We start from the raw sequence: 24,886 nt of genomic DNA, 5'->3' as shown, positions 1-24,886 counted from the left end.
CATAATCCCAAATCTGTTTGTGATCTACACAAGGCACTTTACAATGTATTGCTTACGTTTTTTTTATCACTTGAACCTAACACAACAAATGACACAAAGTTGTCTACATGGTACAGTTTAACCTGTCTGTAAGAAACGTTACAAAATACTAAAGGAAAGCATATTACATGTGGTGATATACATATTGCCAAAGATACTGAGCAATATACATCTGAATAGCGCTATGACGTTTGCAAGTGCTTATATTTAAATAGGAGTGCTGCTTCAAAAATAGATTTATGACTCATTGCAGTAGCAGCCGTCTTCCGGAAAGTATGTCATACGTATTTGTCCTTACACAGGTGATAGCAAAGTACTGATAACTATATTTACTACAGAGGTTTCATTATTATAACACCTGGCTAAATTTGACAAAGCAGTACATTCAAGACGTATGTATTAATTGGAGTGTAAAAAAATATTTCCAGATGATTAATCTGGTTTAAATTAAATTCCTTGCCCTAATAGGCTGATTTGTCTGACTACCGCGAAAATGCAAATCTTTTTAATCCACGTCACATTATGCATCTGAACAAAAGATTTTTAATAAATACCTTCACAGTAGGCACTGTCTTCCCGAAGTGCCCGGAAACCATCACGGCAGCTGCACACAGCTCTGTCTTCCAGGTTTTTGCAAACGGAATATTCCATGCAGTTATGTCCTTCAGAACAAAAATCGTGTCCTAAATGAAACATAAGGTGTATGATTATTACAGAGGAGGGTACATAAATACATACGTGTAGTGCACAATACTCGGGAGAGTCACTTTTAAATTCTGAACTTCACCAAAGAAAGGTCAGAAGATTCTAATGTTGACATGTACTAGAAGCACTGCTATCTCAGAAGTGACCTAAATTCATAGTCGTAATCTTCATTATTGACAGTAATCAGGGAATGCAATGCCTCTCTTCCTGGTCAAGGCCTTACACTTTGAAGCATACAACGGAATACAGGAACTTTGGACTGGCACGTTGACCTAAACACACTTCATACCAAATATATCGCTGCCAAGCATGAATTGTGAGCTTTATAAATTATTGTGACACAGCAGGAACTCCCTGTTACGCAGCTATCTGAACTACTCCTCTACAGTGAAGTACCAATGGCACTTGGTGATTCACGGCAGTGGAGGACAGTGGGAGAATCTTCCGGGTAGCACTGAGTGATGCACCTCTGGCGAGAACCTTGTGATTAGGCCTGAGCGTGAAATCCAGCTCCGCTCATGGAGTTTGGAGAGTTTTTCCCACTCTGCGCTCTGTGTATTGTGGAGTTCTGAAAAATGGTTTGTGCGCGTCTACATTAATTTGGCGAACTTGAACGAGGAAAATCTTACTCCAGACCACCTCCCGGGCGATATTACTCTTGTGTTGAGAAACCTTCCGTTCACCTTGAGGTACCTGCCGCTCAAGTAGAACATCTACTTGAATGGCAAAAAGAAGCAGCGCCCTCTTGCACTGCGCATGATGCCATTCGCATGGACAAACACTTGGTGCTAAAAATCAGCACGAATGGCACGACCTAACGCGCTCCAACCCTTGCGGAACTCTAAATAGTGCTGTGGAGTTTTCTGGTCACTATGTGAACTCCGTCCAGGCCTACTTGTGATGCATGTCATGGCACATCTGAGCGGCATAGCTACTAAGAGCTCTGGGTGATGTGCCTCAACAGGGCGTTGACTCTGAGTGTTCTGCATGAAGTGACCAATAGTGAGGTATATTTCATGGGCACAGTTCTCTGTGCATGAAGCGGGAATAGGGTAATGTACAATTTGTGGGCACAGGTTAATGACCGCAAGCTGTGGCATTTGCCACATTTCAACACGTAATTCAGTTCAGTTTCCTCTGCATTTTAATTCATTTAATTTACCCCGTTCCTCATATATTTTCCTAGTGGATGTTTCTTTCTCAATCCAAGCGTGAAGCTTAGACTTTGGAGCCATTTACTTGACCATGGGATTCTTAGTCGAATTGTTCACTACGATGACATAACAGGGGACAAACAACACTTTTTTTCCACTGCCTTTACACCACCAAGGGAAGGGACTGTACATTCTTCCATCTCACCAGGGGAAAGAAAGCGGGCCAGCTACCGCCTACCATCTTCCCTGTCACACATGATGGTGATCAGGAGAATTTCTGGGTCATGATTCCCAGCTGTCAATGAAGTGGTTACTTTACAGTGCAGCTTCAAGTGGGGAGGACGATCAGAGGCACTACAGGCAAGACACCAAGTATTGCTCTCTCAGAGTGTTGCATTAAGGAAGTGCAATGAGAACAGGATAGTAGGGATGTATGGTGTTATAACATTTACGCTGCCGAGAGTAGGGACATGCTGAATATGATGAGTATGGGTGGAAAATCACCAGGTATTTTATTGTGGAATATTTGGGTGGAAGGCATAAATGCTGAGGGCCGTGTAAGAGGGTTGCAGGATGCCAGGTATTTTGTTTCATTTATGTGTGGAATGGGAGAGATAGCCCTGGAGCAGCAGGGTTGAGTGGCAGGTTACCAGGTTTTGGTAATGTTCAGCCATGGCCCGTGGAGGGAGTTACGGTGGGGCAGGAGGGTGGGGGGGGAGAGGCAGGGTGGGGTGCTAAAAACCGGAATATGGATAATTGGAGGTAAGTAAACAATGTAATAAATAAAACGAATTTCGTAGCGCGCCCTGCATCGCAGTACGTGCTACGAAATTCGTTTTATTAATTAAATGGTTTACTTACCTGTATTTATCCATATTCCAGTGTTTAGCACCCCCCACCCTGCCCCGCCTTTCTGCCCCAGCGGAACTCCCTCCACGGGCCATGGCTGGTAATATTGCATATACATACAGTGTGAGACAGGGGACTGAGGCAGGCAAGGACGTATTATTTATAGCTTCCCAAGACTCCTTAATCACCTTGCTGCTGATCTGGACATATATATAACATAAAATTGCGCTTGTAAATCATGGCATGTTTTCCGTCTCGTGATTCTGTGTAATAGCATAGGCAGCTCGAACTGCGCTGTGTAATGTCATTTACAACGCCTTCGTGACCAACATATCCATCCCTGGAGCATGATGCTGGGTCTGGTGGCTTAATGGACTAATCCGGCCACTGTCGGGGCCTGTGTTTGACCTCATGGTCACGGGTTCAAATCCAGACGGGTCCCCTTAGCCTTTCATCCTTATGAGGTCTATAAAATGAGTCCCGTTGGGTAACAAAAAACATCTGTTATCCAGCGCCAAAATACCCATCTGGGTGAACATGCGCTTCACAAATACTTATGTTATGATCCCGACATCTGCAAATCTAGCTGTTCCAGTTACTTACATATTAGATATTACCCCCGTTAGGCCTTGACATAATTAAATGCAGCTTTTCAGCATTTATTGACAAAACACTAAAAATCATTACTGTAGCACCTCTTTCCCCAACTGATATTTATTTCACAGTATTCATCTTTTGATAATCTGGTTGTAACACTGTCTACATTTTAATAGTATTCATTAGATTGCAAAATGTGGCAGGCATGTAGTAAAGTACTGCTACTGTTTATTGAGAGCAATAAAGTATCTCGAAACTGAACCTCTGATATAGGTCTGCATTGCTTTATAATAAGGACTAACTTATATAATGATTCTGCCAATTCTAAATACTTTACATAACAAGTACTGTCATCCTGTTTATTGGTACACAATTTACCAACCTCAGAAGGAAGGCTGTCTCAGTCAGCATTGTCAATGTGACTCGTGATATTCAGATCTCCACATATTTTATTTGCAGAAGTTTAATTTCCTTAGCTCTCATACCAGCTTTTATTTAGTCATATATACCCTTTAGCAAATCTAAAAAGTTAAATGATTCAATTTCCTAAAACTTTTAAGTTCAATTCAAAATGATAATATTTTAAGATTGGTCATTGAACTTGAGAGAGGGCACAAATTTGAGAAAATATGACTTACCTAAAAAGCGCACTTATTTGCTGAATACCTTTCTTTCAATATATAGCTGAGAGGAAAACTGCAAGGTTTGACTTGCGGATTCCTTTTTACCCACCAAAAATGATTAAGCTTTAACACATGGCAAAGTATAGATGTTATTTTATAATGTATTCTTAATCTATCTGTCTATGCTGATGCTACATTTATATTTTTATTATTAAAGTCACTATGATAAATACAACTTCAAAAAATGATAAACGTTAATATTCTGAGGCAATCGGAATTTGCATTTAAATAAATTAAGACATGATGGGTAGACAAAAGATATAAACTTGTAATCATAAATCACTATTGACAAGTTGTTAGGTTCTAAAGTTATTATTAATGCAACAGTATAATAAATGTGGTGCACTGCGTTGGTCTACGCCGGAGTAAACTTTAAATAGTGTGCCAGGCACGGACTCGAACTGTGAACCATATTATACTGAATGCACTACTTACACCTCAGGAGCTAACTTGCAGTTAAATGTGAAGGTGCATTAGTGAAGGACAGACCAACTTTTTGAAGCCACCTGTCAACCTTTCAATGTGTAGGTGGTAACCTTCCTGTATTTCTTAAAGAGACAGTGGTGCCACTGCATCCATCTGCAGTGTGATATCAGGGGAGGGTCCATGGGACCCACTTTCCCTTTTCCAAAGGGTGCCCTCAGGGGGGCATAATGACTATAGAACACCTCTATGTGGTGCAAAGTAAGTGAGTCTCTTTTTGACTTCTTTGCATCTATCTGTAATATGGCATGGGCGCAGACGCAAAATATTTGACTGTTGCATTTGGCCATGCCTCCATGAAAATGAGACAGTCATGGTCACATTGGCACAAAATGTGCATTCACGCAACTCGTATTAAAGAAGGGGCTGCATAACCGTTTTATAAAGGAAAAGTGCTCCCGGGTGTAAGAAGTGGTAGCACTTATAGTAATACAACCCTGGAACCTTGTTCTTGATTGTGTAGGTTTAAGGCTATATACACTTCACAACTGGTGAACATGTAGTGCTGGTACATTTCACAAGTCCCCGCTGGTTGTACTATTTCTCCTAAGATTTAGTTTGTAACGATGCAATGCATATTGCGAAGGCAGTGGAGATGCCACAATTAACTGAGCTACACATCTGGACAAAATATTAATATATTCTTTGAAGAGTGCTCAAAATAGAAAGAAAATGACTGTGGCATTTTGTCCCTGAGGAATGTGGAAATTAAATTTATAATAAAGGAGGTATTGGCTATATTTTTTACATTGTGGGTGTACTATGCACTATCATTATTAATTATGTTTTGCATACATTTATTTTTGCATACATTTCTGTTGCATTTGTAGAGGCCCGCAGCTAAAAAATGAAGTTTGCCATGACAGACAGAGCATTGACAGAATTTGTGTCAAGACAACAAAGGGCTTTGTCACTCTGACCACACTCCGATTTCAGTTCTTAGGTCTCATCTGTCACAGATGTATTGTCTCCAAAACATAACATATACTTAGAGTATGCTTTGTGTCAACCCCTTGCTCGTGAGCGGTTCAATGTCACAGAGGTTTGACTGGATGAGTTATATTCTTCCACAGATGACCTAGGGGGAATATTTTTGCTTTGCCTTTCAGCACTCTATGGGAGTGCGTATCTTTTCTTGACCTCCCTCCTGCTTATTTCTCCTAATACTATGTCCCATGCACTCTCGATTTATTGCAAAGTCTATAAGCTGCACAGTGCTACCAGGATGCTTGTTTCCTTTTTTGCACTGCTGCACGCTTTCTTTTTTGTTTTATTTAACTTTATTTATATAAAACTATAAATTAAAAATGTGAAAATGGTCGCCCATGCGTCAATACATATATACATATCGTGGTCATCTTGGAGTGGCTTTTATTTAACGGAAAACCCATTCTAAGAAGCTGGCCAGGCATCATGAAAATTTGTTTGTATGCGTTGTGACTACATTGTTGCCACTTTTAGCATTAATGGCCGTGAAAAAATTGCTGGTAAGCCAATAGCTCTGCTTTTTAAATCTAAAATATATTACCTTTCCTAATGCTTATTGTTTTTGCCTGAGCAATTGAAAAACTTCATGCCACAGATTACACAAAAACATGTCTTTTCCTGGATTTCGGAAAGTGACTGTTCAATGGCCAGGTGAAGTTGTTTGCTTTCCGATTCCTAATTCCAATTTATCTAATTATGTGTTATGTGCATGGCCCACCAATATCAATATTCATAAAAAAACACTGGCAAAGTCAGTTCATCTGGCTTTAATGAGCTATACACACAGACAGCATATATTTGCAAGTGTTTGTTCATTACTTTTGTGGTACTGGTGGTGGTAATAATAACGGTTGAAATGGTGGTGGAAGCGGTGTGGCTAGTGGCAAAATGTGGTTGTAATTGTAATGGAGTTAAGGGTGGTGGTGATAATGGTATTGGTAATGGTGGATTTGATGGTTGCAGTGATAATGTTTGTAGTAATGGTGGAAACAGCGCTGATAATTGTCATGCCGACTATATTAGTTTTGGTGGTAGGAATATTTTTATTGTAGTGTTAATGGTGTAGATAGAGGTGTTGATAGCCTGCTAATGCTGTTGGTGGAAATTGTAGCAGTAGCAGTAAGGGTGGTAGTGGTGGTGTTGATTGTGGTGTGGTAGTGGTAATGGTGCTGGTAGAAATGGTACTGATGCTAAAGAAGTATTTATGTGATGTTATTATTACCGAAGTTTCTTGGCACTGTTGGGAATATAACACTTAAATTGAGAGATAAAACTAAGCAAATGTAAATGCACTGCTCAAAAACAAGGCTTCAATGTCTTTCCGAAGATGAGCAAAAATTTGTTAGAGCGAAGATGCACTGGCAGTTTTATTCCATTCTCATGTAGCAGCTACTGAGAGTGCTCTGCCACCAAACTTTACCATTCTTGAAATATCCTAAATAAACTTACCTGTCACCAGTGAATGATGAAAGTTAAATTTGATGGACCCTACGTTGGTGGCAGTTTTGCGAATGGCCTGATAGAACATTATAAAAGGTTTATAGAAGACTATTCTTTTGATGGAAAGCCAAGTGAGGAGTTCCAAATGGGTGACATGTGGTTGCAATGATGAGAACCGAAAATAAATGATGCTGCTTTATTCTGCACATTATTTTATTAGTGTACATAGAGACCCAGATAGCAAGAGTTCCCATAAAGAGGTGGGATTGTACAAGATGACTGGTAATTGTTGTCGATATACAGCAAAATATTCTTCTTTACTTATAGTTGTTGGAAACAAGCATTAGTCCGTTTGGAAATCTGGTGTTCAAGGAAAAAATTATAATCCATGTAGATACCTAGATTACGTCCCTATCACCTCTGGCAAACTAGTAGGGTTTAATTATTGGTATCATTATGTCAGATCTGGTGGCACAGTAGACTAAAGTGTCCACAGTAGGGTCCTGTGTTTGTACTTATGGTTACAGGTTCAAATCCCGTTGGGTCCACTCAGCCATTCATCCTTCTAAGATTTATAAAATTAGTTGGGTGACAGTAAACATTTGTTAAGTAGTATGATACCTGTGGGTTAATGTGTGCTTTACAAATACATATGTTACTGTTTGATGAAACACAGCTAGGTGTTTACAGGATTGCACTTTAGAAAATGGACAGCCATCCAGTGGAATGCTGAGGGTTGACTACAGAAAAGGACTTTTTAAACTGAGGATGAACTTTGATGAGCAATTTAATTTAAAAGAGAGTTTAAATATCAGCTGCACATCATCTACCTACATATAAAAGTAAACTCCAGCTGAGAAAAGGAGTTAGGCTAATGTTGATATAGTGACGATAAACAAAAATGGTAAAAGAATTGCTCTGTAAGCAATACTTTATTTACATGGTTATTTAAAACCTTTACAATGTTAATGAAAAAAAGAAGCTTCAATTTATAAAACGTGTGTCTGAATTGAACGTGTTAAAAACTAAAATTCTGTACATAAAGCAAGTAAACGAGAATACTGGATAAAATATCGACATCACAATTGGAAGGGGCTTATCATCTTATCAAAACGATGTAGTTTGAGAGTCAAAAGTGTCAATGTAGGAATTGGAATTCTGGGGTACCGTTAGGCTCATCCTTTGGACCGTTTAAGGTATTGCTCGTTTTAGTTGGTTCCTTCAAGGTTTTGAAGCGGGCCTCGGCTGTTTCAAGAAATTTTACCATTCGACAGCTCAGTTGGATGTTGTCCCCTTTAAAGCAGCTGGTGAAAGAATTGAGCCCTGTGTGACACTACAGCATATGGATTTTGCATCAGACATAAATGAAGGAAACAAATAGTCTTGGTCTGATTGCTGACACAAAAACTGATCCACTTGACAGCTGTAAGAAATTGGGTTACTGGTTGAGGGGGGTTACAACACAATCCCTGAAGGGGGAAGACACAAGCAACCCCAAATTAACCTTCGCTCTACCTTCTGGTAGCTTGGCACAGAGCAGTCAGACATAACTTAAATGAGGCAATATGTACAGTAACAAAGTGAAAACATACCACAAAAAAAGATCCTACAGCAGATTAGAAAAATAGAGTAACTTTTAATAAATAAAACAAAATCAAAATGACAAAGATCCAGTTAGTAGAACCTGAGATATGCACACTTATAGATTTCAGTGAAAATAGTGCCAAAAAGCAAACAGTGCCAACTGTGGATATCTGGTTGCTCTGGACTGGGACAAAGTCACAAGTTTAGGCCAACCACAATGGAGTGTGGGCCGGCAATGGGGACCCAAATAGGCCTGCTGAACAAGAGTTCCTTAATTCTTGGTTGCGGAGCGTTGCGAGGTCCCGCGTCAAGAAAGCATCTCGTAGCTGCAGTGATGTGTCTGTTCCTGGGAGCTACGAGGCAGTGATGTGAGGTCCAGCATCATTGTCAAGGATCCCATTGATGAGCACTTGCAATGAGTCAAGTCAAGTCAAGTCAAAAAACACTTTATTCGATTAATTAAAAATCATAAAAGTATACTATACAAATACACAAAAACATCATACAAAGATATTATTTAGTGTACATTTAAAAAACAGTAGCAATACATATGGATCGACACTTAGTTCACAGATTTACACAATTGGCAACGATATTTCATAGTTCATATAAAAAAATATAGCAATCCGGAACCTGGAAGTTAATTTGTAATGAGAAGTCCAACATCGAGGATGCGTTGTGCAGCCGAGGTGATGCATCGGTTTCAAGGAGATGCGAGTCTGCGATGCGGAGTCCTGCACCGTTGTTGAAGATATCGTTGACCAGGGCTTGCGAAGCAAAACCCAGCATTGAGGATGCATCGTGCAGCTGAGGCGGTGCATCGGTTCAGAGGAGCTGCGAGACTGCAATGCGAAGTCCTTGTACCAGGAAAGGACATGCAGCAGTGGTAATTCATTGGTTCTGCTCGGGCTTGAGCCGAGCAGCAGAGGAGAGGTGCTGGTTCTGTTGGGTCCACAGATGGACTGGTGGAGCACCTTCAGGCCCAATTCCAAGGGTCCAGGACTAGGGTGGCATCACTTGTCAGAGTAAGACTCACAGGGCCTGAGTCACAAAGGTAAAATGAGATGAAAGTCTAACTTTACAACTTTTGGTATTCACAAAGGGCAACTACTACTCGTAAATGCAGTTTGTAAATACCGAAATTCATAAAGTTCAACATTTGGTATTCACAAAGGGAATTTTTATGAATAGTAAATGCCCTTTGTGAATACTAAAAGTTGTAAAGTTGGACTTTCATTTCAATTTACCTTTGTGAATCGGGGACACCGTTTCTCACCCATGCAAAAGGGCAGCAGGTCAGCACAACAGGCAGCAGTCCTCCAACAGAGTGGCAGTCCTTTTTCCAGGCAGAGTCTTCCACAGGCCCAGTAGTGCACTTAAGTGTTGGTGTCTGAGGTCCAATATTATGCAAGTTCACTGACAGAATATCGACAACTAAAATATCCCCATACCACAATACTGAGTTATAAATAACGCTGTCCAAATTATTGACATCCTATATTTATAATGGTAAGTACTAAAATATCAGAAACAAATATGTTATATGTTATATGTTATGTTATAAAATATTTTATAGCGCGCTCTATTACTCACGAGTATCCTGGCGCGTGGGGGATGTGTGCGAGGAGCAGAAAGGAGGGCAGTGGAGGCATTTAGATAGGTAGGTTAAACAGATGGGTTTTTAGGCCTTTCTTAAAATGGACTATATTCTGCATTATGCGTAGGTGGAAAGGAAGAGCATTCCAGGCTCTGGCTACCAAAACAGATATAGATTGACTGCCCAGCCTAGCGTACTTGAATCTAGGAAGGACCATCCTGCATTGGTTGACAGATCTGAGGCAGCGATTGGGCACATACAGAGCAAAACGTTTTCTCAGGTACTCAGGTCCAAGCTCATGCGTCGCTCTGAAAGAGAGAACCAGCGCTTTAAAAAGGATTTGCTGTGCCACCGGAAGCCAGTGGAGACTACGCAGGTGAGAGTGGAAGCTAGACCTCCTAGGAATATTAAACAAGAGTCTAGCTGCCGCATTCTGAACCACCTGGAGCCGTTTGATCAGATAGAATGGTATACCGGTAAATAGGGCATTCGCGTAATCCAGCCTAGCAAGAATAAGGGCCCGCGACACTGTCTCTTTGGCATCTCTTGGCAGCAGGGGAAAAAATCTACGCAGTGCTTTGAGGGTTCCAAAGCAGACACCTGTGAGTTTTTTGATGTGGTCGTCAAACTTTAAGTTATCTCCAAACCACACCCCCAAGTTCTTAGCTGGGCCGCCCATAGATTTAGGACAGGGAATATCATGTGGCCATAGAAGGTCTCTGAAGTTACCGGGGAAGGTTCCATAAAAAAGGACCTCTGATTTGTCCTCGTTACACTTTAGTTGTGCTAGTGCAAGCCAGCGGAAGACAGAAGAAAGGCAATCATGAACAGCCGACGTATCCAAATTGTCACCCGGCCAGGTAAACAAAAGTTGGGTGTCGTCGGCATAGGCCATAATTTTAGCCCCTAAATGTTCCGCCAAATAAATCAAAGGGGTCAGGTAAACATTGAACAGCAGGGGGCTAAGTGTAGATCCCTGCGGAACTCCCGTGGAGAGTAGCCTGGGCTGAGATGCATGCGGTGGCATCCAGACCTGCTGCGTCCTGTTGGTCAGAAATGACGTCAGCCAATCTAGAGCTAGACCAGAGATGCCAATAGCAGAGAGTCTGGAGAGGAGGAGCCCATGGGGGATCGTATCGAAGGCGGCAGAGAGATCCAACAAAATCAGAACTGCTTTGCCGCCTCCATCCAGGCATTCCCGGATGGCCTCCGATACCTCCACCAAAGCCGTCTCGGTGCTATAGGCTGTCCGGAACCCTGATTGAGCAGGGTGCAAGGCATGAGAGGTCTCCACGAAGTTGTCTAATGGGCCTAAAGCCATTTTTTCACAGATTTTCGCCAGGGCCGGCAATAATGATATAGGCCGGTAGCTGGACGGGGCGGCTGGATCCAACCCGGATTTTTTTAGAAGCGGCAATAATTTAGCCTGCTTCCAGCAGGTTGGGACAGTCGCTGTAGAGAAAGAGAGATTAACAATCTGAGTAACCTCCCCACATACTGTCTCGGCCACCCCCCCAAGCACCCGAGCCGGGAAAGGGTCCGTTGGAGACCCCGACTTCAAGGACTTTAATACTGTCAATATGTCATTGATGTCATTCTGGTATTGTCATTGCACTAAATTATGTTGGTTCTATTATGTTGTGAATGTTTGTAATTTGTTAGCGGTGGTTGATTTTTCCCTATTGTCATAAATGTTTGCATGTTGATTTATTTATGTTTTTCACATTTGTTGAATATATTTGTTTTTCTTTTCTGCCCAAACAAAGTCTTCATTAAAAATGAAAAGAGTTGTTCTGTAGGACACATCTGTAACTGCAGTAAATGATTGTGTTAATATTTGTATAGTTAAATTTGAAATAAATACACAGACCAAGGTTATGTATTTATTTTAGCTTGGGTCTCTTGAAATAAGTGTTTCCAAACTATTACAGACAGATACTAATGATGTGTATTCAAATTAAAGGGGCCTTATCTGGCTGGTAGTGATAGGGCCCAACTGCCCAGTACGTAAACTTTCTAAAAGTGGCATTTTCAAAATTGTAATAAAAAAGCCAACATCACCATAAAAGATGATTTTTTATTACAGTTCCATAGACGCCAAACATGAATTGTGTGTACCTGTTCTCATTTGGAAGTTACAGCTCATTAAATGTAATAAGGTAACTCCTTTGTTATTCTATGGGAGAGGTAGGCCTTGCAATAGTGTAAAAATATTTTTTCATTATCAGAACATGTAAAACTTAACAGTGCATGTCCTACGTATTAAATAGATTGCACCCTTCCTTCTGGGCTGTCCAGGGCGTAGCCTGGGAGTGACTTATAAGTAATAAAAAGGCAGGTTGGAAGTTTAAACCTGCACACTAATTAAGTGAGTAGCACAATCAGTGCTGCAGGGCCACTAGTAACATTTAATTTATAGGCCCTGGGTACATGTAGCACCACTTTACCAGGAACTTGTAAGTAAATTAAATTTGCCAGATGGAGATAAGCTAATGTTATTATCGAGCAGGACCTCTGACTTCCTGGTCAAAGGCCCAACTACCGCCCATGCAGCTCCGCTGACTGAGCCTCCCCGCTGCCAGCCGCGGCCCGTGGAGGGAGTTACGATGGGGCAGGAGGGCGGGGCAGGGAGGGGCAGGGTGGGGGGTGCTAAAAACCGGAATATGGATAATTAGAGGTAAGTAAACAATTTTGCAGTGCCCGCTACGAAATTCGCTCTTTCACTGGCAGCCAGTGCAAGAGACGGAGAGCGGGTTTTGCGGAGGACAGATTTGGCGTTCTCATCAATAGTCTGGCTGCGTAGTTCTGGATAACCTGCAGTCTGTGGATTACCTATAGGGATCCTAGGTAGAGCGCATTACCATAGTCCAGTCTGGAGAGCAGAATGGACTGGACCATGGTTTTCTTGGCTTGGGGAGGAAACAGGGGGAGCACATTCCTTGCCATTCTGATTAAGCCAAAGCAGGATGCCACTGTCTTGCTGTGCTACGTCAATTTATAATCCAGCCAGATGCCTAGGCTCTTTATTTCAGGCTTGGGGGATGGGACTGGACCCATGCATGCTAGCCAGATGGTTCTAAGGGCAGAGTTATCAAAGTTACCCAGGGTCATGATCTCGGTCTTACCTCCGTTAAGTTTCAGGTGGGAGGACCCCATCCAGTTTACCACTTCCGTGAGACATGCTTTAAAGGTCGTGAAGTAGTGGTTTAGGGCTACGACCAGTTGGGTGTCGTCGGCATAGGTAACCATATGGATCCCAAAAGGGGCTACAATAGATTCCAGGGGGACCATCTACATGTTGAAAAGTGTCAGGCTCAGCGACGAACCCTGAGGGACGCCGCACTGGAGGAGCCGAGGTTTGGAACTCATGCCATCTTCAAAGACCTGGAATGTATGGCCTTCCATGAAGGAGCGCAGCCAGCTCATGGCGGTGCCAGATACTCCTAACTTGCCAAGGCGGTGAATCAGGACCTGGTGATTCACCGTGTCCAAGGCTGCGCTCAGATCTAATAGAATGATCGCTGCTGCTCCTCCGGCATCTAGCAGTTTCTTGCTTTCCTCGACAACCGCCAGCAGAGCAGTTTCTGTCCTCTGTCTAGGCCGTAAACCAGTTTGTGAGGGGTAGAGCAGGTTGGAGGTTTCTAGGAACTCAGAGAGGGTGAGGTTTACAAATTTCTCAGTGATTTTAGAGATTCCTGGTAAAAGGGAGATAGGGCGATAGTTGCCCAAATCTGCGGGGTCAAGGTGCGGCTTCTTAAGAAGAGATTTAACCTCTGCACCTGGCAGAGGTTCGAGTCTGCTGTATTGTGCTGTATTTTGTCCCTGTGAATTGTGGTAGTTCATTTTGCTGTATTTTTTCTTTTTCTTTTGCCTTGTTTGCATTATTTCTTTTTCTTATAGCCTATTCCTGTTGCCGTAATACTTTTGGCCCCCTAATCTTCCCTGCCTCTGCTCCTGTTTCCCACCTGTTCTTTGCCGCTGCTGCCCCTGCGGCCCCTCCCCCTGCCATTTTTTCCGCTCCTGCCTCCCAGTTGCATTACCCTTCCCTTCCCCCTTTTTCATGGCGGCCTCTGCATGGACGTCTGAGCAGGACCTCTGACCCTCCGGCCAAAGAACCAGCTGTCCGCCTGTGTAGCTCTGCTGACTGAGCCTCCTCGTTGCTGCCCTTTCCACCTCTGCACCTGGCAGAGGTTTGAGTCTGCTGTATTGTGCTGTATTGTGTCCCTGTGACTTGCTGTAGCTTATTTTGCCGTATTTCTTTTTCTTTTATTTTGCCTTTTTTGCCTTATTTCTTTTTATTGTAGCCTATTTATGTTGCCTTGACGCTTTTAGCCCCCTGATCTTCCCTGCCTCTGTTCCTGTTTCCTGCCCATTTTTCACCGCTGCTGCCCCTGCGGCCCCTCACCCCTGCCATTTTTCACACTTCCACCTCCCAGTTGCACTTCCCTCCCTTTAATGGTGGCCACTGCGTGAACATCTGAGCAGGACCTCTGATCTCCTGGTCAAAGACCCAGCTCTCCGGCCATGCAGCTTCTTTGACTGAGCCTGCCCGTTGCTGCCCGTTCCACCTATGCACCTGGCAGAGGTTCGAGTCTGCTGTATTGTGCTGTATTGTGCCCCTGTGACTTGTGGTAGCTTATTTTTCCGTATTTCTTTTTCTTTCATTTTGCCTTTTTTGCCTTATTTCTTTTTATTGTAGCCTATTTATGTTGCCTTAACGTTTTTGGCTCCCTGATCTTCCCTGCCTCTGTTCCTGTTTCCTGCCTGTTCTTTGCCGCTGCTGCCCCCGTGGCATCTCTCCCCTGACAGTTTTCACGCTCCTACCTCCCATCTGCACTTCCCTCCCCCTTCCCCTATTTAATGCTGGTCGCTGCACAGACACGAGCATCGGATGCGCGAAGCAGGCGCGCCGATGGCGTGCCGAAGGTACACCAAAGGCAAGCCTGTCTGCGCCCATCCACAACCCAACGACGACCAGCACCAGGGACCCTGGTTCTCCGGCCACCCGTCACTATGACTCAGCTGCCCTCCTCGCACTCAACTTAGGAAGCAACAACAACTGCCAGCTGTCTACCCCAAACACCACCCATGACCAGTTCTCCTGCCGTCACTTCCCTCGAACCTTCTCCTCCCTCCGCACCACAACAGCCGCCACCCAAATGCAGAATGCCAACATTTCTACTGCAGTGAAGTGCATACTCCTCAACGTGCGCTCCCTGCACAGACATGTCATAGAGATCTGGAACCTCCTCGACGCCCTCTAGCCAGACATCGACTTTTTCACGGATACCCGGACCAACGCCTCCTGTTGCCTCGACATCTTCACCACCATCCCTGACGGATACAAGATCCAGAGGAAGGACCACCCCCACTGCCCTGGAGGAGGGCTTGCAGTCGTATATAAGAACTACCTCCAACTCTCCACCACCAGCACGAGCGATCCCCTCTTCAACACCGAACACCTCCACTTCCAGATCCAGACCACCTCCAAAAGCACACTCAGCTGCACCCTCCCCTACAGACCTCCCGGGCCTCGTTCCTCTTTCACCACCACCACTGTGGAACTCATTGCACCCCACGTCATTGCCTCCATGGAGACCTGAACTTTCACCTTGACAACCGGAGCGACCCCGACTCCACCGTCCTCCCACACAACCTTGCTAACCCCGGACTGAAGCAGCTCATCACCACCCCCACAAACTAGGCAGGACACACCCTCGACCCCATTTTCACAGGAATGAACAACATCCGGTACAACCAAGCCTCGCAACCCTTCTAGACTGACCACCACTGCGTACAATTCTCTGTCAACATCACCACTGCCCACAAGCCCACGCTGCACCCACCACAAAGGAATTGGACCAAGGTCACAGAGCAGCACCTTAACTCCATCCTGATCCATGAACCCCGCTCCGCCACGACCGACACCCATGCTGCAGCCAAGGACCTACACTGCTGGATCACGAGCTGCACAGAGAAGCTGGCCCCCCTCCGCAACCCCGACAGACAACGTCCCCTGAAGGCCACTTGCTTCACAACCAACCTCCAAGAAGCCAGGCGCTCCTGCAGATGCCTTGAAAAACGATGGAGAAACAGCAATACCACCAACTCATAAGATTCAACAATAGGACCTTCATCCGGAGCAAAATCCTCACCAAATCCAGCAACTCGAAGGAACTCTTCCATATCATCCAGCAATTCACCAAAACCCCCAGCGAAGCCAAAGACATTACACCCTCCCAGGACCTCTGCAACAAGCTTGGCTCCTACTTCCACCTGAAAATCAAGACCCTCTACGACAACTTCAGCAAACAGATTCCAGAAACCACCATCCTCTCCAGCAATGACAGCCAGCCCAATATCACAGCCTGGGCCGCAGTCACCACAGACGATACCACCACGACAATGAAGAGCACCCACTCAGGAGCACCCATGGATCCCTGCCGGCCGCACATCTTCCACATAGCTGCCGCCTAATAGCACCCGAACTACAGCGTGCCATCAACATTACCTTCGAATCGGCATCTTTCCCAATGACTGGAGCAGGCAGAGGTCAAGCCTCACCTCAAGAAACCCTCCGCTGACCCCACCAGCCTGTAGACCTACAGTTCCATCACTCTCCTTCCCTTCACACCCAAGGTCACCGAAAACATTGTCAACACCCAGCTAACCACCTTCATCGAAGAAAACACCATTCTCGTCTCCTCCCAGTCCCGAATCCGCAGCAACCATAACACAGAGACTGGCCTCCTTGCTGCCACTGATGACATACGCACCCTCCTCAACCAGGGCCCCACCATGGCCCTCATCCTGTTAGACCTCTCCGCAGCCTTCGACACAGTCTCCCATCGCACTCTCGCAGCCGGACTCCACAATGTCAGCATATGAGGAACCGCCCTCCACTGGATCTGCTCCATTCTTGCCGGAGGAACCCAAAGGATAAGGCTCCCACCCTTCCTTTCTGAACCCATAGAAATCAACTGTGGAGTACCCCAAGGATCATCGCTCAGTCCCACGCTCCTCAACATCTACATGGCACCCCTTGGCACTTTCGTCAGGCAGCATGGACTCAGCATAGTATCCTACGCCGACGACACCCAGCTCATCCTCTCCCTCACGAAGAACCCGAAAGACACCGACTCAGATTCCAGGAAGGAATGAAGGATGTCACAGCCTGGATGAGCAGTAGCTGCCTTAAGCTCAACTCGGAGAAGACTGAGCTCTCATCCTCGACCCTCCCCTACCGCTTGGGACAACACCTGGTGGACCCCCACCCTTGGAAACCCCCCCAGACCTACTGACCACGGCCAGAAGCGCGGCATCATCCTCGACTCCTCCCTCACCATTACTCAAAAGATCAATGCCATCGCCTCCACCTGCATCAACTCCCTCCGCATCCTCCGCAAGACTTACAAGTGGATCCCACACGAAGCCAGAAAGACTGTCACCAACGCACTCATAACCAACAGACTCAACTACGGAAACACCCTCTATGCTGGAATCAACAAATCCCTGCTACACAAACTCAAGACCATCTAGAACAGCGCAGCCAGGCTCGTCCTCTGCATGACACGAGCACATGAGCCAACAACTGCGAAACCTCCACTGACTCCTCGTCGAGAAGAGAGTAACCTTCAAGCTACTCGCCCAAATCTACAAATCACTCCACATCCTCGGACCCAAATACTTCACCGAAAGAGTCACATTCCACATACCCAAAAAAAACCTCAGCTCAGCCAACCCCACCCTAGCAGAAACCCAACACATCTGCAGAACCAGAGCAGGTGGAAGAGCTTTATTAACATCGCTGCCAAGGCCTGGAACAAGATCCCAGTCAACATCAGACGTGCCCCTACTCTGCACACTTTCAGGAAGAGCCTCAAGACCTGGCTTTTCAGATAACACGGAGCTGCACCCCCACCAACCCCCCCCTCCAGTGCCTTGAGACCGACATGTGTGAGTAGCATGCTTAAAAGTCCCTGATTGATTGATTACTATGTTTTAAGGAGAAGGCACACACACGTCAGCACTGGTTAGCCGTGGTAAAGTGCACAGAGTCCTAAGGCCAACAAAAGGAGATCTGAAAAATATGTAGGAGTAAGGCGAAAGGTTTTGGGGTAGACCACCCGCAGGTTGACAAGTCTAACAGCCAAGTGTCATACCTTTTGTCTCTGATCTTTGCAAAGAGTATAGAGTGGTTGATAGTGATGAAGGCCAGTAGAACCAGCATTCCTCCACTGTCACCCGACAATCTTAGGTGACTGAGCACAGGCATTAGAATCATTTGTGTACTTTTTGGCAGTCTAACGGCTTCTTCAAAGGGGTGCAGCAAATTATTGTATTCCACCAAAGCTTACAACTTAGTAAAAAGTAACTGTTACTCATGAATGGTAGCATGAAGATGAAGTAGAAATTATTAGGATCGTATAGTTAGAGTGGATTTTTCTAAAAGAGGCCTGATCATGGCAGTGGTATTGGTGGTGTTAAATATTGCAGGGATTTGTTAGCATGAGCTGAAAGCCATTTTGTATTTCTGGCAGCCATCTTGTTTGCCATGTGCTGCCACGTGCTCGCCATGTGCTCTGTCCTCCCTCAGTGTTGACTGCTCTTGTAATCTGCATAGAAACTAACTACATTTAGCATCTTCCACCTTCGCACATGCTCAGTTGAGCTTGCAGCTGTCCTTGCAACTGTTCCTAGTCTGTAAATGTCAGGATGTGTTCACCAGAATTAGCAGCTGTTAGCTCCTCCCACTTTGTTGAGCAAGCAGATCTTGCAGGCCCATATTAGTAATTTTGCACGCTTACATGTGCCAGGACTGCCCCTTGGTCTTATGCTGACTATGTAACCCTAAGCATATATAAGGCCTCTGTTTTCTGTACTCCTCAGACTGCCTCATTCAGTTGCTACGGTGTCTGTGTGACGTTGTCTCCCTCATTTGAGGTTAATAAAGATCTTACTTTTAAATTTCAGCTTCTGTGGCAATTTCTTCTTTGTTGGTTTAAAAGGACCAAGTATCAGTGGGACCCCTGAGAAGGTTTCTTTTTTTCTACAGTGGTGGTAATAGTGGATGACCCGAGCTAGAGCAAAAAGTCAGACACCAAGCATGATTGCCTAGCAGCAAGAGTGATGCCGGCAGAAAGTGGAAGAAGATTAACAAAGTTGGGCATGGTGATTTGTACAAAACCCAATGAAGGCACAATGAGTTAGCATCATGGGAGGTGCGAGACAGGTTAAAAAGCAAGGCAGAAGCCTGACACATAAGAATAACAGCAGAAGAGTCAGGATAATAATCCCAATGTAATGCATGTACGACATAAAGACTTGAATGTCTGATGACTGAGGATATAAACTAATGCACGAAACAGCAAGTAACATATTAAGAGAGTAATAATCCCCTGATCCTTTAGTATGTACATTTTTAAAAATTAATAGCAAAACTTCTGTCTGACACACAGCTAATGCCCTAAAAGGAATTTATCTTAGTCTGGGCTGTTTTATCTCAGTAGACAGCAGCCACACGTTGTTTCTCTGTTGTCTCCTCTAATTTGTCCCATTCAGGCGTCACATGGTAGAAAACAAAATACCAGTTCAGGTATTATCAGCACTGCCCCATCTCAACAGCCTATGAACCTTTGTAAACAAATCTGGCTATATGTTTATGAAGTATGAAAAACAGAGCATTACAGGGGCATATTTATGAGCCCAGTGCACTGACGTAGCATCTCTTTTTGTGACACTTCAGTGGCCCAAACTACAAAATCATATGTATTAGGTCATGCAAAGCCACTTTGCATGGCTTTGAATGACCTTATACTAAGGCAAGGAAGCACAAACCGCTGCATTGCCATACTCTGTGCTTGGGAGGCATTCTATGGGCATTGCAGTGGGTGTTCACACACAACACCCATGGATTTAGATGCTTCCCCAGATTTACAAAACCAAGTAAACCTGGGAATGCACAAAAACCTTACGCCTCCACAGGGGGGGGGGCGCAATGAGGAAAAATAACTTTATTTCTCCTCGATTTTTCCTCTTTCCATAGAAAGAGGATGAAGCCTCCCAGGATTGTTTTTGTGCAGGAAGGTGTGCCTTCCTGCACAAAACCAATTCTGCTGTCAACCCTAGCACCCTTGTACCATGGTGCAAGGGTGCCTGCATTGGCGCTAGGCTGCCGAAATGGCACCAGCACAGGGAGAAAGGACAGGAATGCACAATATTGGATAAATATGGAGACTTCCTGCCCTTTCACTTTGGCTTAGGGCAGCGCAGCAAGGTGACTTGCTGTACTGCCCTATGCCAAATCTCCAGGAATGAGGCCCTCTGTTCCTTGCGTCTAAAAATGTTTCAACTGGTGAAAGTACCCTCTCCTCCAATTTGGCTTCCCAAGAAAAACTTTTAACTAATTCTTTGGGTTGGTGAAAAGTTGATTTCTTTCCTTGGATATCACTCAGAGGCGGCTCCTCCGCTAAGGTGGAGGAGCATCGCCCCACTATCCAAAAGGAAAAATAAAATGATAATAACATATCGTTATTATAATTTTATTTTTCCTATTGCAGTCAGTGGCTCCCGGGGTGGGGTGGGGCTGACCAGAGCAGAGCAGGTGGAGGAGTGGTTTGCACTCCCTAAGTGTACTTGAAGGCTTGGCTGGCCCTCTTGGGCTGGCCAAACAGTCATGCTCACTATGCATATTCCCCACCAGGCTGTAATGTACAGCCTGGTGAGGAACATGCCCAGCTTACCATTCTCCATCTGAGCGCTGAATTACGGCGCTCAGACCAATCACAACGCTGCATTCCAGCGTTATGATTGGCTCAGGGAGCCTGGGAGCCCGGGTGCCCCCTGCTGCTTCCTGCTGCTGGGGAGACAGGAAGAAGGAAGAGGGCGGAGGAGAGGCGGAGGATGCCATGACAGGTAGGTGTTTTTCCCACTCCCTTTCACCCACCCTCACCCGACAACCCCCATCCTGTAGCAACCGTTACTGATATCACTATACCACTGCCCAATTTTAGCCACTTCTCCTGTCACACGAGTTCCAACTTCAAACTCTTTCATGAAGTCTTTATGTCATTGAAGGCTCTCGAAAGACCCTCGGTGCACATAAGGTTAGGACAAAGATGAGCCGATCTTCATAGTGTAAAGGATTAATATTAATATTTAAAACATAAAGGACTGTGAACACTAAGGAAGATAATCAGAAAAGATGCAGGTCGAATTCAGTATGCTGCCCGTGAGTAAAAGTAAAAGCCTCCATGAAACAAGATTATCATGTGACTGCATCACTACAGTGGTATTAAGGATGCACAAAGATGGCATTCTCTTGAACGCGTGTTCCTTTATTTCAAGTCAAGCTTTACCCAGGACAATCCTACAACAATGAAGGATGTTCAGGGCCTCTAGAGTATTCGCTTTTATTGTTAAGAGCATAATCCAATGCAGCCCATCCAGTGTAGGAGGAAAAACATCAATTTGACCTGGTTGCCATGGCATCCAAACCGAACTGATTGTATCCGTAGGGAAATAAAATACAACCCGAGGAAACACTGTCATTTTTTCCATCCCGTGGCCCTAGTACTTGGAAGAAGAATAGACTGCTTCATGCTTAGTGACACCCGCGAGATTTCAGACTCCCTGCACACCTGAATGGCTCACAGGAAATAGGAGCTGACTGGAAGCATTTTTCAATCCGCATTACATCATGCATCATTCAATTATTTTTCTGTCACCTGGACCCGTAAATGGTTTCTATGACTCCAAAACATATATTGCATTATGATTAATGTATATGATGAGCTGCACACATTTTTGATGCAGTTACACTTATCACAAGATCTGAAAACGCAACTGTAAAGAGACAGATTGCATCCTAATAATGGCATCTATTAATTTCATAGATTTCAAAGAACTTCTACTTTAACGGATAGAACCAAAGAAGAGAAACAAACAAAAATCACACAATCTCAATCACAATCTCAATTTACATTACTTCGAAAACACTTTGAACAACGATTTATAAAGAGCGCCCATGGTTTCTTAGAATCTTGGCCCACTTAATTGACAAGCAGTGGATAGAATCAAGCAGTTTCACGGAAAAGTCTGGGTTGCAATTACAGAACAGCAGGCTTAAGCATACTGTATCGCCATACCTTTCCATTCCAAAGAAACATCGCCTACACAAATACATTTCAGGCTTGAGAGTTTCGCAGGCCAAGAGACTGGCAGGAGAAAAGCAGTGGCAGCTGGCATCTATGGTGGAGGGGGGAAAGGTGGGTTGGTGGGATGAGAGGCGTGGGGGTGCACACGCACACATAAAATAAAAAAACTAAACACTTACTAAACATGTCCTACCCTCCGGACTTCTTTTAATGTGGACTGCAGGCACCAGCAAGCTCCCTTGAGCAATCCTGGCGCTGCTCACATGCTTGTAACCAGCATGAGAGCAGCATGAGCGTCAGCGGCCTCTCTCGGCACTCCCCAGAGCACTGAAGGCCTTCACTTGCTCTCAACTCAGCTGTCTATTAAAGCTGGGTTGAGAGATTTAAAGTACGCATGTCTGTCTGGCTGATGCAAGACGGCCAGCCAAAAAGACATGTGCAATTTAAACGGTGCACAGGCCGCTCTTTGCCCACCCCTCCTCCCGTCTGCCACTCACCAGGCCCGCCCCATCTTGACACTCAGTTTAGGACGGGATGATGAAAAATAAAATAGTAATCATTATCATTTTATTTTTCAGCACTGGGGCTTTGGGGGCTTTTAAGTGGAGCAACGCTAATCTGTTCCAAAGGAGTAGCCGCCCCTGGAGAAAAGTCAATGCATTTTTCAAAAGACACATAGGGTACAGCTGTGACTACTGGCTAGGGGATGACCCATCAAAGACTTTCTACCCATAAGCCAGGGCAGAGGGTGGATTCTTCCACTTCATGCCAGAATGTTGGAACAACAACATATGGTACAACTTGTTCTAGTCGGAGGAACACATACCTGGAAGCTAGAGGAACTACGCTTTGTGACATCTGTTCACTCGCTAGTAACTTAGGTCCTTAACCTTCCCCCATGGTTTGAGGTCTCTTACATGTGGGGTGTGTGTGTGTGACCCCATCTCCTAGTTTCATTTAAAAAAATAAAATGGAGGGGGATGCGCGCCCCCTCCCTGAGCTGTTATCAGCCCCGGGGACCCATCAGCTGGGGCCACTGATTTAAATAAAGGGGACGGGCCACGCAGCCCTCCTTCATAAGTCTCATTAGGCCCTGGGAACCCCGTCCATCAGGGTTGTACATATATCTAAATCAGTGGAAGGTGCCGCATATCCCCTTTTCCAGAGCTGTTATTGGCCAGAGGACCCCATCCCCCAGTGCCACTCTTGTAAATAAAGAGGAGGGGTAAGTGTGGCCCCCTCCCCAGCTTGATTTTGGCCCTATGGACCCCGTTCCCTGGGGCCGGCCATTATATTGAGGGGGCAGGGACATGCAAACCCCCTACCTGGGCTGAATTTGACCCCGGGGACCCCATCCCTAGGGGCCCGCAATGTAATAGGTGGGTGCCCTGGTCCCTGCATTGCCAGTGCTTAATTTGTAAAATATGAAGTGCAGGTGCTCAAATGTTAGTCGAAGGCCCCACCTACTTTTCTCCGGCTCCACCCACTTCTTCCACTAGCCCCAATCTTGGGGTTGCGGATTATATTTAGTTAAGTAGAGCCTGAGGTCTCATAACAGTGAGTTTGGAGTCCTATGCGGTCTGCAAGTATGGAGAAAGCACACCCATTCAGGGTACGTGGCATTGGGACCCAACGGGTCTCCTGTGGGGACGGGCCCACATCCTCCCTTGCTGTCAAGATTCTTGTGCTGGGGAGCTGCTAGTGGAAGGATACAGGTTGGCAGTAGTTAATTTATGGAAAAATAAGTCCGGGGCCGGAGCTCTTCTCAGGAGGCAGCTTGCACCAGCCCATTGCTCCTATTAGCACCACCTATAACAGAACCAACTACGAATCCTGAAACCCTACAAGTGGTGAGTGTGGCTTAACAGCCAGAGCTGCCAACTTTGGAGCTGGGAATGAGGTTCAAGTGTCAGCGTAGGCTCAACAGCCTCATCCTGTGATTCTGGACAAATTACTTTATCTCCCCGTGCCTACAAAAAATGTATGCGTACATTAACTGGTGCTCATGAAAAGCACTCCAATACCTAGAGAATAAATTCCGGTGTTGTAGATTAAGACGCAGGTGCCCAGCACCGGAAGCCACCGGCACCGGCTTAAATTAAAAACTGAATATAGGTTATGTTATTAGGCATGGGCTCATGAAGAGGATGAAGAAAATACAGACTAGGTACAGAGAGAACCGTTTTGAGTCACACTTCCATTATGGTCGGTCAGTCAGCATTGTTGAAAGTCTTCCATACTCAGAATTGGAAATCTATTTACCAGCTGCCATTAAACGACTCTGACTATTGCTGCCCCCGCACCCCCACCAAAAAAAGCCTCGAATCATGGCTTTCAATGGTTGGGCGCTTCCAGCTCAGAAGCTCCTTGTCTCGCAAGTGCAGGGCTGGGAGCGGGCTGCGGACGGCAGAAATCTGACTGCGTAAACTGCCTGCGCATTGCAATGAGGTATTTATAGTATTTATGCTGCATCCGATCGCATTGGCCTTTCCGACTAACACATTCTTGTGCGGTGGGGTGGACAGTGGACTCCGTTTTCTGTTATTTGTTTTGGAGCAGCAGTGAGGGAGATTGTTCTTTCTTTGCTACGATTTATTGATGATCCTGAAACTA

At 45.1% G+C, this 24,886-nt stretch overlaps 1 protein-coding gene across 5 annotated transcripts in view; it reads right to left on the bottom strand.

The window, feature by feature from the left end:
* Positions 1-24,886, bottom strand: part of NELL2 (neural EGFL like 2) — a 1,115,698-nt gene that overhangs the window by 557,627 nt on the left and 533,185 nt on the right. For all 5 annotated transcript variants that reach the window (XM_078674276.1, XM_078674273.1, XM_078674277.1 and 2 more), the window contains one exon: positions 594-722. In XM_078674276.1, coding sequence (XP_078530402.1) covers positions 594-722 — 129 coding nt within the window. The remainder of the gene's footprint in view (positions 1-593; positions 723-24,886) is intronic.

This window comes from Lissotriton helveticus, chromosome 1_1, assembly GCF_964261635.1.
Source record: "Lissotriton helveticus chromosome 1_1, aLisHel1.1, whole genome shotgun sequence".
Taxonomy (NCBI): domain Eukaryota; kingdom Metazoa; phylum Chordata; class Amphibia; order Caudata; family Salamandridae; genus Lissotriton; species Lissotriton helveticus.
Note: the sequence above shows the minus strand (reverse complement) of the source record. Positions and strands in the feature narration are given on the sequence as shown.